Consider the following 17,410-nt stretch of genomic DNA (forward strand, 5'->3'; position numbering starts at 1 on the left):
TTCCAAGCATGAGACTCGGGTTCGACTCCCGATGGATGCATTTCCCATCACCCGATAACTATCTTTTTGTGTTTTTTGGGACTTGGCTTTTATTTTCATGTTGCATGACTACCGGGGATAGTCTCACCAAGAGTGAGTGTGATGTAGTCGCCATGCCTTAATTGAATCAATAGGGGTTCTTATTTAGAAGTGACGCTTGGACTCTTCAGTAGGTAGATGTAAAGATGTACGCAGTCAAGAGTGCTTTTATCAGTTGATGGTCTGCTCACAGCGCACACGTACGGACAACGAATGGGAGGTGGGCGTAAGGACGGCAAATGAGAAAGTTTGGCTGGCTTTTGGGGATGCATTACTAGAGCACAATATACGTGCATTGCATAGGTGGTATATTGGGACTAGTGCTTGACGTATTGCCCAGATGCATCAATGCTGGCAGGATACATATGTTCCAGTCCCCTCAACATTCGAATACCTGCTATCGAGAAAGCGCCGATCGGTAAATTGCCCAGAGTGATTCCAATAATTATCCCATCCAGAGTAGTGTACAATGGTCATGTTTAATAGAAACAAAACAAAACCTAGAACACAGTCTGCGGTGCAATTGTTCCCTGACCACCAACATGGTGCAATTCCTCTTTTGACGCTCGGAACTTTAGCCGTGGCATCACTGACCTGCTCTATCTGGTACGTATCTTGGGATCCTCCCCCCGGGTGGCTTGGCAAAAAGTGGGCGGAGCTCACAAAAGAGGCCTAGCGGGGATGAATCATAATTGATCATGCAGCTTCTCGACCGAGATGGAGACGATCCCTGTTTGATTCATGTTACCCCGTCACAAGTCAGCATCTCTGAGTAACAGACCTCGGCCTTCTCAATGTTGGATTTTCCATTCCCTATTCCCTTTTCCTCAGATGGCTATTTTGGTCAAAGGGCCTTGGGTCGCACCAGAAAGAAGACATGTGTGTATCATTATGGTGAGAATATGATGCAGTATGATACTCTATGATATTGCAATAGAACAGTGAGAATAGGACAGTTATATATAAAGAGATGAATATCATCGTCTATTTGAGATGCGATGCATAAAGATACCTTTGTAGCCACGATGAAATCTGATCCGCAATAGTAATTAATGCTAAAGCCACTATTGATCGATGAATTAAATGCTGCGATGAATTGCACGACTTCATGGTAAGCAGACATTCATTTCTCCTGGATGCACCGTCAGTCAGACTTATCCTACATGTGCATCGTGATTAAGAAAACCACGTTCCCTTTGCCGAAATGAATTCTCTTTTACAAGAGACACATGAGCGATAAAGCAAGAGCCGACATCGACTGATGGTGCAAATTAAAAATCTTTTCATTGCTTTTGATCACAATACTTCTGTTTACCCTGCTGACATTATACATCGAAACCACCCTTGATCTTGAACAGACTCTTCAAAGCAGCAACCTCGGCCTCCTGACGCGCAAGACGAACTCGCAGATCATCACGGTCATCCTTGACTTCCTTCAGTTCAGCTTCCAGTTCGCTAATGCGGTCAATCTTCTTTTGGCGGTATTTTCGTGCAGCAATATTGTTTCGCTGACGCTTGATAGCCGTCTCAGGATCCACCGGGGGCGAGCGCTTTCGTGAATTACGTTGACCCGTTGGCTCTGTGGAAGCAGAAAATGGGGGAGTGGTCTCTGATCCAAAATCATGAGAAAGCGTGGAGGATGGAGACTGCTGCAAAGGTGTGACATTTGCTGAAGACGGCATGGTAGTCACTGTCAAAGCTGCCGTGTTTGGCATGGTGGTGGTAGTAGTAGCCAGGATGTGGTCTGGCGACATGAGGTCAGCATATGTTTCCTTCTGCCTTGATCATCAAGATCGGAAGAGTATTTTCAAACTCACCATAAACATCATTCTGTAAAATGTGTGAAATATCAAAAGCTGGTAATGGCGCCGGGCGGGCGCCTTCAGACCAATCGAGTCCAGTCAAATCCAGGCCGAAGCTACCATTATCGACGGCACCCGTGAGCCAATTGTCAGACAGGGAGCTGTCACCCAGACTCAAAGGGTCCGGGTGAAGGCCCCCTACCCCGACACCATAGTGGAAGAAGTCCGAGGGCTCAAATACGGAAATCTCCCACGGCGCGAGGTTAGGTTGGTTCGTGGGCGCCAAAGAGCTGTGATGGTCTGAACCACTGGGCGAGCATCTGGCTTGGGACGTAGAAGTAGGTTGCAATGGTGGACTCCATTCTGGTATGTTGTGTCGGCCTCCACTTGAGGCCGGGTGAGAACCTTGATTAGATGCTAGTGGGATTGTACAAGTGCCGTCTGCCCTTAGAGACGGCAAGGAGTATGATACCCAAGATGGTGACTTGGGTGGTTGATGAGAAAGAGAGGGAAAACGGAATACAAAGACTGGACGCGGGGATCGGACTTTAAAGACTTCTGAGCTGGGCTTGGACTTTGGGGGGAACCTTGAAAACCAGCACTTTGAGATCCTTCCCAGTCAGGGTCTCGGGGGTACCGCCCTGTGATTGGTGCTCCGTACGCCAGGAAACGCTGACTTGCACCAAGGTTGCTTTTAGCATAGCCCCACTCAGCCCGCTTCTCTCTAGCGCCTTCAGATTGTGACCGAACGCCGACTCCTTGTTACCAGATTTGTTTCTGCTCTTTGCCTGTGAGGCTGGTGGTGCAAGGTTACATGTGGGGTACCTCAAGGTAGGCGACTGATAGAGAGGCATTGCGTACCTGTATCAACTTCGGACCGTTGCGCGCTTCCAGATACTTGTAGAGCTGACAATAGCCATAGGCTGGGCAGCGCCTCGGTTTCCTGATCGAGACTGACAGTATCCGACAACCACGGCGACGTTATACTCGTGTTCTCCTATGCTCCCTTCAATATGATCAACGCTGTTCTGGTCTTCAACGGCCAGGGTCAACCCCGCCTGACCAAGTTCTACACTCAGCTGGTAAGCCAAAACCTCCCATTCGCTGTCCTTACGCCGACCTAAAAGTACTGCACAATGCTGACAGTCTCTCTCTTTGTAGGATACCAGCATTCAGCAACGTCTCATCAGCGAAATCTTCACCCTCGTTTCTAACCGACCCGACGGTGCTTGCAATTTCCTGCCGCTCCCTCCCATCCTCGCCGCCTCTGGCACTTCACACTCGGCCTCAGAACCGCACAATGACGTCCCGTCTCTTGTCACCTACCGCAACTATGCGACACTCTACTTTATAATCATCTCCACGTCGACCGAATCGCCCCTTGCCCTACTGGACCTCATTCAGGTCTACGTCGAGTCCCTTGACAAGTTGTTCGAAAACGTCTGCGAGCTGGACTTGATCTTCAACTTTGAGACCCTTCACGCGGCATTGAGCGAGATGATTGTAGGAGGAGTAGTCATTGAGACAAACCTGGATCGCATTGTCGCCGGAGTAAAGTCACAAGGCACAGTCGCAAAGAGGCCAGTCAACGAGACTAGGAGCACTGGTCTCGGCGCAGGACTGGGCGGAACCTTTGTCTGGCCTGGACGGTAGCGAGCAAGGAATTCAGGATACAAAAGGTCATGATGCATAGGCGGTGTTCTCGGAGTTATGGCATGGTCACTACTTTGGATTTTGATGCTCAAAGGTGTTGCGCCGCGGGACTCTCGGTCCGACAACGAGGCATCCGTTGTTCTGGAGCTGGCATATAGAATTACACTTGAAAATCAGACGGGTATCCCTCCCCATCCCCAAACGCCTATAAATGCAGTGATGACTTTGTTCCATGAAGTTGACAGCGCAAGAGATCTCCGTTAATCGGCATTCTTTCGTTCGTATCGTTTCGTAGGAGAGAATGACTCTAGGGCAGCCCAGAAGCTGTCGCGCAACTGCGTGGTGATTTAGCTATATTGGCCAACATCACAAGAAATATCAGATGTCTTACCCCTTGGAATGGTTGATGCTCCGTGTTCCAATCCATAAATAGCACGCTATAGACAGTTACGCCTATAGAAAATGTTTAGCCATGCATCACACAGCCGATTGGCAGTACAGCACCCTTACCGGTCACGGTAACCAACTGAGCCATCTTTACGTATTTATCCCACCGCGGCCGTGCTGTCGCGAGCTTTACCCTACGTTTGTACTTTTTCTCGAATCGGAATTGCTCTTTCCGCGACAGCTTGGAAAAGTCGGGAGGCCATATCTTCTTTGGCCTGAATCGACTTGTGTAGATTAAGCTTGATGGCGATCTTGTTGTGCTCCTCAACTTTGACGGGAATGAATCTGCTGCGCTTCGGCGCACAAGTGTTGCAAACATGGTCGTGTCCTCTGGTTACTGGTTATCCGCGGGGCTTTGTCGTCTCAAGTTCGTCCTTGACGACAGTCGCTTCAACTTTTGGGGGGAAAGATGTCGAAGCGACTTGAATAGGTGCTGCGCAGGGACTTGCGATAGATCGAATTACTTGAATGGCGTATCGGGAGCTAGCTGCTATGTGAAAGTGATTTTGTGGCTTGAATGCCGTTGGAATTGAGCACCGCCTCAGCATAAATAAAGCACGCGGGATTAGAAATGCATAAAATGTCGACCCTGGTATGCATAATGCAAAGAGCCCCTCCAATTTTGGTCCCGATTCGGTGGCCATTGATTTCGACCCCGCGGCCCAAGTTTATTGCAGCGCATCGAATTTTGGTTGAGTCAGAGCAAGCCACTGGAATAACACCTCCAGCAGCCAGATCGCGTGTCAGGCTCGAGTCTTTTTCCCTTTCGTTGACTCATACGCTCACTTTCCTTGTCTAGGCGTCGATGAGGACGCATAGATAAATACTCCAGTCCTCGAAACTCCGAGAAGCAAATCCAGCGAGGTCGGATCGACTAAATTTGTCTATCCAGCATGGCTGCCACCTCCGTCTCCAAGGCCCTCGAAGGCTTGACCGTGTCCAAGACCAAGGAGTTGAAAGGTGTAAGAGACCTCTCTGGCGGGTTGCATCCACCTAATCTTAAACATACTGACGTTTTCTAGACCGAGAAACGAGACGCTTTGATTGCAATTGAAAAGAAGTACCAAGTCCAGTGGGAGCAAGATGGAGTCTTTCAACCCGATGCTCCTTCGACCAAGGAGATTCCTCTTCACACGATATCCGCCGCCGAGCTTCGCGAGAAATACCCCAAGTTTTTTGGAACCATGGCCTACCCTTACATGAACGGTACCCTGCACGCTGGCCACTCCTTCTCCATGTCCAAGATTGAGTTCACTGCCGGTTACGCCCGTATGCAGGGCAAGCGAGTCCTGTTTCCCATGGGTTTCCACTGCACCGGTATGCCGATCAAGGCTTGCGCCGACAAGCTCGTGAACGAGGTCAAGCTGTTTGGCCAAGAGTTTGAAAACTACAAGGAGGAAGAGTCCGTTATTGAGGAAAAGCCCGTCGCCCCTCCCAAGGGCGCAAAGGAGGACCCGACCAAGTTCAAGGCTACCAAGAGCAAGGCCACAGCCAAGGCCGTCAAGATGAAGTATCAGTTCCAAATTATGCAGGCGATTGGTATTCCTCTCCAGGAAATCCACAAGTTTGCCGACCCGCAGTACTGGCTCGAGTTCTTCCCGCCTCTGTGCCGCCGAGACCTGACCAACTTTGGTGCTCGTATCGATTGGAGAAGATCCTTCGTCACCACCGATGCGAACCCCTACTACGACGCCTTTGTGCGCTGGCAAATGAATCGTCTCAAGGAGTTGAACAAAATCAAGTTCGGCAAGCGTTACACCATCTACTCCATCAAGGATGGCCAGCCCTGCATGGACCACGACAGATCAGAGGGTGAGGCTGTCGGCCCTCAGGAATACACTGCTCTCAAGCTGAAGGTCCTGGAATGGGCACCCAAGGCTGGGGAGACTCTTAAGGGCAAGATCCCTGCCAGCGGAAATGTCTTCATGGTACCCGCCACTTTGAGGCCAGAGACCATGTACGGACAAACGTGCTGTTTTGTCGGTCCCAAGATCACCTATGGTATTTTCAAAGCCTCTGAGAACGAGTACTTCCTGGTGACAGAACGCGCTGCTCGCAACATGGCGTACCAGGGTGTTTTTGCAACCGAAGGAAAGGTTGAGAAGGTTGCCGAGATTCAAGGTTCTGACCTTATCGGAACCCTTGTGAACGCTCCCCTCTCTCTTCACAAGGAGGGTGTTCGCGTCCTCCCCATGGAGACTGTGCTCCCTACCAAGGGAACCGGTGTTGTCACGTCGGTGCCTTCTGACAGTCCCGATGACTTTGCAACCGTGACCGACCTTGCCAAGAAGGCCGATTACTATGGAATTCAGAAGGAGTGGGCTGAATTTGAGATCTTCCCCATCATTGACACACCAACATACGGAGACCTTTGCGCTCCTACCTTGGTCAAGCAGATGAAGATTGCTTCGCCCAAGGATACCAAGCAGCTGGAGGAGGCCAAGGAGCTCGCATACAAGGAGGGTTTCTACCAAGGTACCCTGAAGGTGGGCGAGTTCAAGGGAGAAAAGGTCGAGTCGGCCAAGCCCAAGGTCAGGCAACAGCTGATCGATGCCAGAGAGGCCTTTGCCTACTCGGAGCCCGAGCGCAAGGTCGTCAGTCGATCAGGCGACGACTGCATTGTGGCGCTTATGGACCAATGGTACCTCGACTATGGTGAGGAGTCATGGAAGAAGACTGCCCTTGAGTGGGTTGCCAACACTGACGGCAAGGGTCTCAACACCTACACTGGCGAGACAAAGAACCAGTTCGAGGGTGTCCTCAACTGGCTTAACCAATGGGCATGTGCCCGAACCTATGGTCTTGGTTCGAAGCTCCCGTGGGACCCTCAATTCTTGGTTGAGAGTTTGAGTGACAGCACCATCTACATGGCCTACTACACTGTTGCGCACATTCTCCACAAGGACATCTTTGGACGCGAGAAGGGCACTGGCAGCATTGGCGCCGAGCAGATGAGCGATGAAGTTTGGGACTACATTTTCTGCAGAAGGGAGCTTGGTGACGACGTTCTTACCGGCTCCGGGATCCCCAAGGAGACCCTTGAGGCCATGCGTCGTGAGTTTGAGTACTTCTACCCGATGGACCTCCGAGTCTCTGGAAAGGATCTGATCCCCAACCACCTGACTTTCTTCCTCTACATCCACCTTGCAATCTTCCCGCCAGAGTACTGGCCCAAGGGCGTCAGAGCCAACGGTCACTTGACCCTGAATGGAGAGAAGATGAGCAAATCGACCGGTAACTTTATGACCTTGGACGATATGCTCAAGAAGTATGGTGCTGATGCGACACGTATCGCTCTTGCCGATGCCGGTGATGGTGTTACCGACGCAAACCTTGAGGAGGATGTCGCTGACAACAATGTCCTGCGTCTGTTCAACCTCAAGGAATGGTGTGAGGAAATTGTCAAAGACCAGGACCAGCTCCGAACTGGCGAGCTCAACTCGTTCCAAGATGCCCTGTTCAACAACGAAATCAACGCTCTCGTCGCCGAGGCGCAGAAGCACTACGAGAACACTGATTACAAGCTTGCTCTCAAGGCTGGTCTGTATGACTTTACAAATGCCCGTGACTTTTACCGTGAGGCTTGCAACTCCGCGGGTATCAAGCTGCACAAAGACCTCGCTCTTCGCTACATTGAGCTCCAGGCTCTCCTGTTGACCGTGGTAGCACCGCACTGGTCAGAATACATTTGGCTCGAGGTTCTCAAGAAGCCCGAGACCGTCCAGAATGCTCTATTCCCCACTGTTCCCGCCACGGACGCCGGTCTTTCGGCCGCACGCGAATATGTCCGCGCTACTTCATCAAACGTCAACTCGGCCGAACAAACTCAGCTCAAGAAGAAGGCCAAGGGCAAGGAGACGGCATTCGACCCCAAGAAGCCTAAGAAGCTCTCCATCTTCGTGACCGACCGCTTCCCTGCCTGGCAGGAGAAGTACATTGACCTCTTGAAGGAGGAGTGGGATCCTGCTAGCAAGACCTTCAAGGACGAGAAGGGATTGAGCGGCAAGGTTGGTAAGATGGGCGAGATGAAGAAGGCAATGCCGTTTGTGCAAAACCTCAAGCGACGTCTTCAAGTCGGCGAGCCTGCAGACAAGGTCCTCGATCGTAAGCTAGCCTTTGATGAGCTACACATTCTCAAGGCCATGATTCCGGCTCTCAAGAAGACTGCCGGCCTCAAGAGCATCGAGGTCATCCTAGTGGAAGAGGGTGGCAAGAAGGGCAAGATTGTTGCTGGTGATGGTGAGGGTGAAAGAGAGGGCCTGCCGCCACAGGCTGAAAGTGCTGTGCCCGGTGCGCCAAACTTTGCTTTTGAGAACGTGGAATGAATTATGCACGAATGTTTGTGATTGGTAGACTATAAAACGAGAGAATAAACAAAAGATCTACAATATTTCTTGTTGCGAGCCTAGACTTGTCGTGCTAGGTTTGTCCAGGGATGAGATGCATGAATTCATTCCGCCTAAACTTACCTCCGAAGGACATTCGACTTTGGATGTAGAGAGTGGTGTCGTAGGCGGAAACCAGACGAGGAACCGACAGTCTGGGTACGCTTACCGAGTTGGCTCTGAGCCCCGATGCTGTCTGCACAAACTGGGATCATGTCTACGTATCAGTATGAGCACCATTACTCGACCAGTGGCCTTGTCCCTGCATTGTCCTTGGCCGGGACGTTCAAGGAACAAGATGAGTCCAGATGGGTCTCGGATGCAGAAGCGGATCCATCTCCATCTTATTCCCTTGGAATTACTGCCGCAGCAACCGCGTCACTCTGTACGTCTCGGCCCAATGAATTTCTGACTCTCCTCGATTCACAGATTTAGAATTCTTGAAGGTTACATGAAGTAGAGTCTCTTCTCGCTTCATATCATCAGAAGACGCAATGGCGGCGCCACTATACAACCAGCAGAACACACAGCAAGATGGGGTCCTGCACGGTAATCAAGCTGGACAATTGGACGAGAACTTTTTGCCAAACAATCTCCTGATGAATACGGAGCGCGACACGCACGAGTCGACCGGAACTTCAATTTTGGAAGCAGGCTCCATTCATGATCTGAATGGGCGCACATACCAAGGATATCGCGAAGGAAAGTACTTTCTGCCCAATGATCCTGTATGTTTGCCATGGATTCACCGTTTCCCACGTATAAGCCGTCAATAGATGCCAAATTACCTATATGATGGCTCACCATGTACCCACATAGATTGAGCAAGATCGTTTGGACTTTCAGCACGCTGGCTTGACCACGTTATTGGGAGACATGTTGTCCTGGGTGCCCTTTGAGAGCCCGCCGCGCAACGTCTTGGACGTGGCGACGGGGACGGGTCTGTGGGCTATGGACTTTGCGCGCCTGTACCCGACTGCCAATGTGCTGGGCACGGATCTGTCCCGCATCCAGCCCGATGATAGTAGGCCCGAGAACTGCCACTTTGTTCAGGAGGATGCCGAGGAGCCATGGCTGCATCCAAAGAATCATTTCGAGTGAGTATCGACTGGGTGACGAAATCAAGTCCCCTTGGCCATGAGAGCTGATTCGTGTCTTGCTCGAAAGCTACATACATTTCCGCCTGGTTACGACGTGCTTTGATCAACCACAGTCCGTCATTCAGCAGGCATACGAGAGCCTGGCGCCAGGTGGATGGATCGAGTTCCATGATGCTGGCCCGCTCCTCCTCGGCGCCGGGGGGACTGTAGCTGAGCGCACCTGGCAGATGGCTGTCGAGGGAGCCGCAGCCATGGGGAGAAATATACTGGTGGCCCAGAGCTATAAGCAGTGGCTCATTGAGGCAGGATGTAAGTCCGAATTTCCCTTAGCTGTAAAACCGAGGCTCCGATCGCGCATGGAACACTCCCCGAATTAGTGTTTGAACTAGCTGACGCGGTGGTCTTTTGACAATTCAAGTCATCAATGTCGAGGAATACAAACTTCCATGGCCCATGAACGGCTGGCACGAGAATCCGCGCATCAAGAAGTCTGGCCGTTACATGCAGCGTGTGCTCTTAGACAATGCACAGGGTTTGGTGTACAAGATGCTGCAAGGCAAAGGACTATCGCCGCCCGAGATTGAGGTTCGTGTGCAGCAGTGCAAGGAAGAGTTTATGGATGAAAGTATTCATGGATACTGGCCCTTGTGAGTCAAGAGCGATTGTTTACAGTACATAATTAGATCCTGGTGACTGACATGGCATATTATAGTTATGTTGTATATGGACGAAAGCCGACGGCTTGATCATGGGACTCTTCATTCGTGCTCTTGCAATAGCCTACCTAGAGTCAACCATGTAGATTTCTTGTAATTGCACAGCAGTCGATACACTGGTAGCATGGGATATCAAATGACATTTGAGCCTATCCCAATACTATGAGAATGCACAGCCGCTTCCTGTCCCAACTTGACCTTGCCGTCGCTCATCTCTCCCGCTTGCGCGGACGATGCCATCTGAAGCACAGCACCTTTGACCCCAGGATGCGCTCGAAGTCTGTCAGAGAACCTGGTTATTGCATCCGTGTTGCCAAAGTAATCCAGATATGCCTTGACATGCTCAGTCACGGCCTGTCTGGCTACGTCGTCAAGAGTCTCGATAGATCCTGCGTCAAAGGGATCCTGGGTAAAGGGTACGCCCGCGATGGGCACGTACTTGATGCCGGACACGCGAGACAGCACCGCCAGATCATTGACCAACCGCTTGACATCGCCGGCTGCGAGTTCCCCGATCCCGGCGTAAATCTGATTGATCTTGTTCACGTTGCGGTCAGACGACGGGTCCAGAGACCAGGCCTGCGGGACCACGTCGAGGGTATTGTACAAGTCTCTATTAAAGACGGCGTATTGTTTTGTTGGTGGACTGGGTAAAGGGCCGGGTGGAAATTGGGCGGTCATCATGTCGATTAGTTCTTGGTTTCCAGGCGTGGCTCCGGCAGAAGGGAGAATATACCAGGTGCTGTTGGTTGGCACAATCTGTGACTGGCGCAGTGCTAGAGCAGTGAGAGGGGCAACGGCACCACCCATGCTGTGCCCGGTGAAGATAACGGTATAATCCTTCATAGTTTCCAAGTACTGGCCAATGGTGGTGCCAGGCGCAGTCGCGCTCGAGGTATGGCTGACCACGTTCCAGACACCCACACACGTTCCCATGGCAGCTCGAGCGGCAGGCTCCGCCTCGGGACGACTGTGTGTGGGCTTGGGAATCTCGTCAGAGGTCCAAGTCCCGGTCCATTCCTCAAAGTCCACCGTCTGGGCCACGTTGAAATCAATTATGACCCAGCCCTGCAGTGACTTGGTCGAGGTGCCCGCAACGGCCACGACGACGACTTTTTCGCTCTCATTGACAGCGGCATACCACACATTGTCTGGGCCGTTGTGAATATCCAGCTTGTTCTTTTTGTAGACGCGGGGACCCCAGGATAATGCCCAGCTATTGTCGAGGTTTTCTATCTCACTCGGCAATATGTCTTCCATGCATTGCTGCAAAGCGGCTTCTGTTCCCTGACGGTTGGCAACGGCGTTAGAGAAGAGGGAGAGAGTATAGAGCTTGATCCACTCGTCTGGGCTCGGAGTAAAACTTTTTGCAGGCATGCTGAGATAGATTTAGTCGGGTACCTGAGTAGACTCTTCAGCACAGGACTTATCGGATGTAAAATGACGTGATGAACAGATAAAGTATATCAAATTGATTTTGGAAATGAAGGGAATGTGATGCGACGAGATAGTTATATACATATTCAGAAATCTTCTGGTACAAATTCGTCACATGCGTATGGACAAGACTTTGACTCGGTGAGGCTGGCGAAACTTAGCACCAGCACAAAGGATTTGCACATGTGGCTGGTTCAAAGTGAAAAGGTTGATGCTTCTGTGCCCGTCTGACGATTGGGCGCGAATTCTTCAAGAATCGAGACGTCGCGCATTGGCTAAAGACGGCAAGGTAGCAAAACTTGTAAGCTTTCTGCGGCCACTCATATGAAACGATGATATCAACTGTAGTGGAAATATTGTTGACCGCCAACGACCACATCGTTTCTATAAATGAGAATGGATACCATTTGATCGGGCGATGAGAAATGGGATTCGGCACCTGAAGAGCTGAAATAGACTTTGCCAATCATCGATGAGCTGGCACCTGATTCGAAGAGGCTGGTGAGGCTGAGACTTCTTGTGGCTAATAATTAGCTTTCCTCAAGTTTCAATTCATTTGCACTTGTTCTTAAAGTCGAGCTATACCCTATACCACATGGCATGTTCCATGAGGCTTGACGGATTATCCCGTGTTGATGGATAAAAATAGATAAGCTTGTTCTAGTACAGCCCGTCCATCTATCTAGTGTTGAAAGCTCGCCTGACGGCCAGCCAAGCGTCCTTCGACTTTTCTTCTTCCTTCTGGTCGCAGCCACTTGATCGAAGAATTTCCCATATAGTATTCAATGATCATTGAATAAATCCTTTTGAGGACTTCGACGTCGTCGTGAATTGAACAAGTGCGCAATACACTTGGTCCATCCACTTCCCTCTCAGCTTTGCCAACCTAGATATGTTCCTGCATTGGCGGCACGAGAATTATCTTCTTCTTTTGCTTTAACCACGAGTTCATCCCACTGCTCAATTGTATCTCGCATCACGTCAACTCCCCACATAAAGTTCTGCCATTCCTTGTCCGCCAACAAATCGGGGTTTTGGCCTTCACCTCGATTTGCACTACGTATTGCCTCGTCCCTCTTCTCTTGTTGAGGACCATCTTGTAGGTGAAGATTTTCTCTATTCCTCACAGCGCTTGCTTGAACTTTTTCAGCTCTATCTTTTCGAACCAGTTCATATACTTGGAGCGCCACTTCTACATTGTCAGTACAGGTAAGAGCCGCAACGATGACTCCTGCATCTTCGATGGCATTCGCTGCGCCCTGCGCGACGTAGGGTAACATGGGATCTAGACAGGCCGATTAGATACATAGTCCTGTATGAATAGTCACGCCATTGAGGGCCTACGACAAGCGTCCCCGATGAGACCTATCCTTCCCTTGACCCAACTTGGTAGTGGCGGGTGGCTGTTCAATGTCCACTTCTTGATCTCGCCTTCTGGCACATAGCTGAGGAGTTTCTGGATAAGAGGAGACCACGACTTGTAGAAACTCATCATTTCTTTCTTGTCACCCGTAGTCGTCCAAGGTGTCTCCTTTCCTTCCTGGGTGGACGTCTCATCTTCGGCAAGATGCAAGAATACCACTTGCCAATCAATTAGTCTGACTCCATTGACTAAACAGTGCGCGACTGAGCAAATAACGGAGTGACTTACCATTATATGCTTGATTGGACTTGACAGGATATGCCATGATGTGGCCATCCGGGCCTATCCATTTTTGAGCCACATTATGCTGGAGCAGCTCCATAGCTTGTTGGTCTTGTGTCATTGTCTCCCGGGGTATGAGACATCTGTACGCCGCATCACCAGTTGGAATGGCCCGGGACTCATAATTGTCTGCTGCGGATATTTGACTGCGGATAGCAGACTTGATACCGTCGGCAGCTATGACCAGGTCACCCTCAAGCCACTCCGAGTCGTTGACTTGGACGTGTGCCGAGAAGGACTCATCTATTCTAGTGACGCGGTGAGAGGTAAGGATACGACAACCCCGAAGCTTTGCAGCATCTAGCAATACCCTTTGTAGATCTCCTCTGTGGATCACAAATAGTGGTGCACCATACTCTTTTCCGACTGCGGGCATGATTGGTACCGACCCCAACTCGTCGTCATTCGCGTATCGTCTGGGAGCAATTTCAGCACAAGAATACACACATGCTACAGGGGTGGGCTGCAACATGAAAGTGACACTGACCTTATTGAATTTCTTTCAATCACATTGGCATATTTTATTACCTCCTCTAGGATATCAAACCTGTTGAGAATCCGCGATGCGTTGGGCGCAATTTGGATACCAGCTCCGGTCTCTGCGATTTCTCGGACTTGCTCCAGGATTGTGACTTCATGACCGAATTTACAAAGACCCAGACCAAGTACCAATCCCGCGATACCAGCGCCCACAACAATCACATGGAGCCGGGACACAGCGTGACGATCAGAGAAGGGGAGCGTGTCGACCAAGGTATCCATTCTGGCCAACCTTTGGAACTCGAGCAGATGAAATTGACAAAGGTGAGTATGCACATGGAGACGACGGATTGATCAGATTACATACATACCTATTTGATTTCACTCACTGCCGCAGCCGAACTCTGACTAATCGCCCCAGATGAGTGAGAGCGATCACAGTACTACCGAGCGGCTGTGTTTCGGCTTTAACTTTTGGGGTAACATTGCGTTGAACCGACACTGCGCTGCGGGGGTGGCATCATTAGCAAAGCAGCTGGTAAAAACATTGAATATAATCTACATTGTAGCGTTTTATTGTCGTTTTCAGAAGTAAGCAACTACATAGTCACCAATATTCATGGATATGCATCTGAATTTCCCGCTGAATTGACTCTTGTACCTGACTGTTTTGATAGAGTCAACATCTTGTTCAACAACGGACCCATTGCAGGGGGTGTCACCACCCTAAGGGCACCTAGTCCCTAGTAGTCATTAAGCTTTGATACTCCGTAAATATCTACATTACCTAGCTCAAGTGCTAGTTGTAAAGGCTCTTTTAGTCCCCATTGGACTACATTAGTATATAATTAAGCCCGAATCCCACCTTCAAAATACAAATTACTACTACCTACCTACATACAAGCTTGTTTCTTTTCTAGTACGTCGCTGGTCTTTGAATCTTTTCCTTCTGTTAATCCAGTGGTGTCACCGCAACTTCACCATCTCCAGAAACGCACACTTTCACGTCATATTCGATCTGAATAAGATACATTTTGTTTCGCATCCGCCTTTGTGCCACCATGTCGTCCACCCTCCCTCCCGAAGTGATGCGCAGAATAATCGACCTTCTCATTCACGAGCACAGATCCGTTGTTACCGTGGATCGTAGTAGTGAAATCTCTCACCATCGCTGGGCATTAACAAAGGATGCACCCGTGTATGCGAGCGTATGCAAATTCTGGCAGGATATCATCGAGCGCGAATCTTTTGCAATACTCTTCCTTTCACTCGAGCGGCTAAGTGATGCCAACACCATCATGTCGCCGCGCCGTCGCGGCTACGTTCAAAGCATACATCTACAGGTCATTCTCCCGCATTATTTCGATGCCGCCTGGGGTCAAGTGGAAACGCCAGAGGAACAGCTCGACAACAGCGTCATCACCACGGCGACAATCAAGGCCTTTATTGAACACATGGCAAAATGGAAGATGGAGGATCTGCCAAAGGACCGTAGACTGACCGTTCGGTTGGTGGCCATGTCCCCAAGCGACGAGCACTATGCCCCTCCAGAAGAAATGAGACAACGCCAGCTCTGGCCTCGGCCCAAGTGGAAGCAGATTTACGAAAAACGTTATGAAAACTCTGTCCTCGAGCTCAAAGATATACACACCTTTGCGAGCCTGCCTGAAGTGTCTGTCATTGACGTTATAGACAAACCACATACCTCGGGGGCACGTCATTTTGCGCCTGCTGTTGTATGTGCTCTATTTGGCCGGCTACGGAATGTCCGGGCCGCTACAGGCCATGTGTGGGATGACCCAAGGGACTATTCTGACAGGAGACATCGGATTCGAGCTGGTACGAAATTTTATGCCCTGGTCACTGAGAGTGCAGATTGACTGATCACGCCCAACAGATTTAGCGCAAGTGGTACAAGATTTCGAGGTTGTGCCTGACATGCTGATTCTCCACCAAGAGACTGACAATAAACTTCACGAGAACCATTCCGCAGAGCCGGTAATTTTTACACCGCAGGGCACAGATGATCCCTTGACGGTCAGTCTGCGTGGTTTGTCGCAGAGGTCCAAGAATCTCACTCTAAGCATGTTCATTATCGGTGACGAGTTTTGGTCAACACAGTCGACTGATGCAGACAATAGGCCAGCTTGGCCGTTCCTTACACATCTGCACATGCGACTAAGGCTGAGCACACCAGACGGGCGGTGGCGGTTTGACTACGCTGAGCCGGAATCGCAGAGTGAGTCCGAGGGCGACTCCGAGTCTGAAGACTCTGAGGACTCTGATTATGAAGCTGTGAACAGTTTGCGGAGACGTGCCATGCCCGATATGATGAACAATTTCTACCGCTCTGTTGCACGGGCTGCACTCCAAATGCCCCAATTAAAGTTCATGGAACTAGATTTCCGGGGGTGGGATTCCAAAGATGTGACCTTTCATACTTTCCGATACCAGGTCAAAGACTCAGGACCATTAGCAACATGGTACAGCTACCCCTCGTTTGGACCCGAAGCGGACATAATGGAGTTATGGAAGCAAGTTGGGGTGAAATATCACAACGTGACAACGGGGATCTTTGTCTCTGAGGAGCGACCATAGAACTAGACGTAATTGGTATACAGATGAACAAGAATAATGAGATGAGCTTAAAATCGATCACTATGAACATAACTGCCATGCTTGATGGAAGACCTGGCTCTCAAAGTATCTACATTGTTTTTCGCGCTCAATATAGTTCAGATTGTATGCTGCCTTTTTCTTTTTCTTGTTCGGGAATGTCACCCGCCTGATAAAATCTACCATGTCTATTACGATACATCAATGCAGTAAGCATCATCTAGCTAAAAGCTACCTCTGTAGTAGTCGCGGAGAGAGATATGGGGAGGGAGAGAGGAAACAACAGGAGTACTTATGTACTTTTCACAGTTATTGTTTAAAGCCGGGTTCCACTCATCTGTCAAAGTAGGAGTTTAGCGCATCACAGTAATGTAATCTGAATCTTGAAGACGGCACTGGTCATAGGAGTACGGGCGGAATTTCCTAACAGAATGGTCCTTGGTGTTGGTGTGGGCGATTCGGCTTGTGATGGTCTATACTATTGGATGGATTACAGCCTTGGTTTCGACCGGACCAACCAAAGTGTGCACTGATTTTTGGTATGCTTCCCTTTTCCCCTGTTCCTTTCTCGCCTATTATATTTTCTCAGTATATTAGATACATGTATAGTAAGTAAACTTCACTAGATTTCGGACAGCAGCCGACTCCTGCAAGCGGAAAGACTGAAGATCTCGCTTCCGAGCATATCTTGGTAGGTTCGGCCAGACGAATAACATGGACGTGTCCCCTATTATGCTAACAAATTATAGGAATGGCAAACAGTAAGTCGCTTAGAATGAATATATATATTTATATCTACTGGATTAAGCGAGACATGCTCTCCACCTCCACCCAAGAGTGTTTGCTGATTTATTAAAGGTTAAAAACCTTTTTTTTCGACATATACTAAGGCCAAAGGTCAAGACCCTGTCGCGAACAAACCAAATCCAGCCTCGGCGACATTCCTGCAGAACCCAAAACGATGGCTTCAAGGGCAGATGCTCGACCTGTG

At 49.9% G+C, this 17,410-nt stretch overlaps 8 protein-coding genes across 8 annotated transcripts; 4 read left to right on the plus strand and 4 right to left on the minus strand.

The window, feature by feature from the left end:
- Window positions 1-1,403: 1,403 nt before the first annotated feature.
- Window positions 1,404-2,734, minus strand: PFICI_09208 (uncharacterized protein; the record flags this gene model as incomplete). The annotated part of the gene is made up of 3 exons (XM_007837789.1): window positions 1,404-1,822; window positions 1,896-2,297; window positions 2,437-2,734. 3 exons carry the CDS (start codon window positions 2,732-2,734, stop codon window positions 1,404-1,406), a joined length of 1,119 nt encoding a protein of 372 aa, XP_007835980.1.
- Window positions 2,735-2,893: 159 nt separating this feature from the next.
- Window positions 2,894-3,533, plus strand: PFICI_09209 (uncharacterized protein; the record flags this gene model as incomplete). Its single annotated transcript, XM_007837790.1, has 2 exons — window positions 2,894-2,962; window positions 3,042-3,533. 2 exons carry the CDS (start codon window positions 2,894-2,896, stop codon window positions 3,531-3,533), a joined length of 561 nt encoding a protein of 186 aa, XP_007835981.1.
- A 260-nt stretch (window positions 3,534-3,793) lies between these two features.
- Window positions 3,794-4,299, minus strand: PFICI_09210 (uncharacterized protein; the record flags this gene model as incomplete). Its single annotated transcript, XM_007837791.1, has 3 exons — window positions 3,794-3,868; window positions 3,925-3,986; window positions 4,044-4,299. 3 exons carry the CDS (start codon window positions 4,297-4,299, stop codon window positions 3,794-3,796), a joined length of 393 nt encoding a protein of 130 aa, XP_007835982.1.
- Window positions 4,300-4,873: 574 nt separating this feature from the next.
- PFICI_09211 (Leucine--tRNA ligase) lies at window positions 4,874-8,305 on the plus strand (the record flags this gene model as incomplete). The annotated part of the gene is made up of 2 exons (XM_007837792.1): window positions 4,874-4,942; window positions 5,003-8,305. The coding sequence occupies 2 exons, from the start codon at window positions 4,874-4,876 to the stop codon at window positions 8,303-8,305; spliced, it is 3,372 nt and encodes a 1,123-aa protein (XP_007835983.1).
- A 554-nt stretch (window positions 8,306-8,859) lies between these two features.
- On the plus strand, window positions 8,860-10,211 carry PFICI_09212 (uncharacterized protein; the record flags this gene model as incomplete). The annotated part of the gene is made up of 5 exons (XM_007837793.1): window positions 8,860-9,093; window positions 9,185-9,462; window positions 9,533-9,774; window positions 9,884-10,112; window positions 10,178-10,211. The coding sequence occupies 5 exons, from the start codon at window positions 8,860-8,862 to the stop codon at window positions 10,209-10,211; spliced, it is 1,017 nt and encodes a 338-aa protein (XP_007835984.1).
- Window positions 10,212-10,313: 102 nt separating this feature from the next.
- On the minus strand, window positions 10,314-11,558 carry PFICI_09213 (uncharacterized protein; the record flags this gene model as incomplete). The annotated part of the gene is made up of 1 exon (XM_007837794.1): window positions 10,314-11,558. The coding sequence occupies one exon, from the start codon at window positions 11,556-11,558 to the stop codon at window positions 10,314-10,316; it is 1,245 nt and encodes a 414-aa protein (XP_007835985.1).
- Window positions 11,559-12,490: 932 nt separating this feature from the next.
- Window positions 12,491-14,085, minus strand: PFICI_09214 (uncharacterized protein; the record flags this gene model as incomplete). The annotated part of the gene is made up of 4 exons (XM_007837795.1): window positions 12,491-12,903; window positions 12,963-13,199; window positions 13,270-13,739; window positions 13,811-14,085. 4 exons carry the CDS (start codon window positions 14,083-14,085, stop codon window positions 12,491-12,493), a joined length of 1,395 nt encoding a protein of 464 aa, XP_007835986.1.
- Window positions 14,086-14,864: 779 nt separating this feature from the next.
- On the plus strand, window positions 14,865-16,401 carry PFICI_09215 (uncharacterized protein; the record flags this gene model as incomplete). Its single annotated transcript, XM_007837796.1, has 2 exons — window positions 14,865-15,642; window positions 15,701-16,401. The coding sequence occupies 2 exons, from the start codon at window positions 14,865-14,867 to the stop codon at window positions 16,399-16,401; spliced, it is 1,479 nt and encodes a 492-aa protein (XP_007835987.1).
- Between the last annotated feature and the right edge of the window lie 1,009 nt (window positions 16,402-17,410).

Source organism: Pestalotiopsis fici (assembly GCF_000516985.1).
Source record: "Pestalotiopsis fici W106-1 unplaced genomic scaffold PFICI_Scf_6, whole genome shotgun sequence".
Classification (NCBI taxonomy): Eukaryota; Fungi; Ascomycota; class Sordariomycetes; order Amphisphaeriales; family Sporocadaceae; genus Pestalotiopsis; species Pestalotiopsis fici.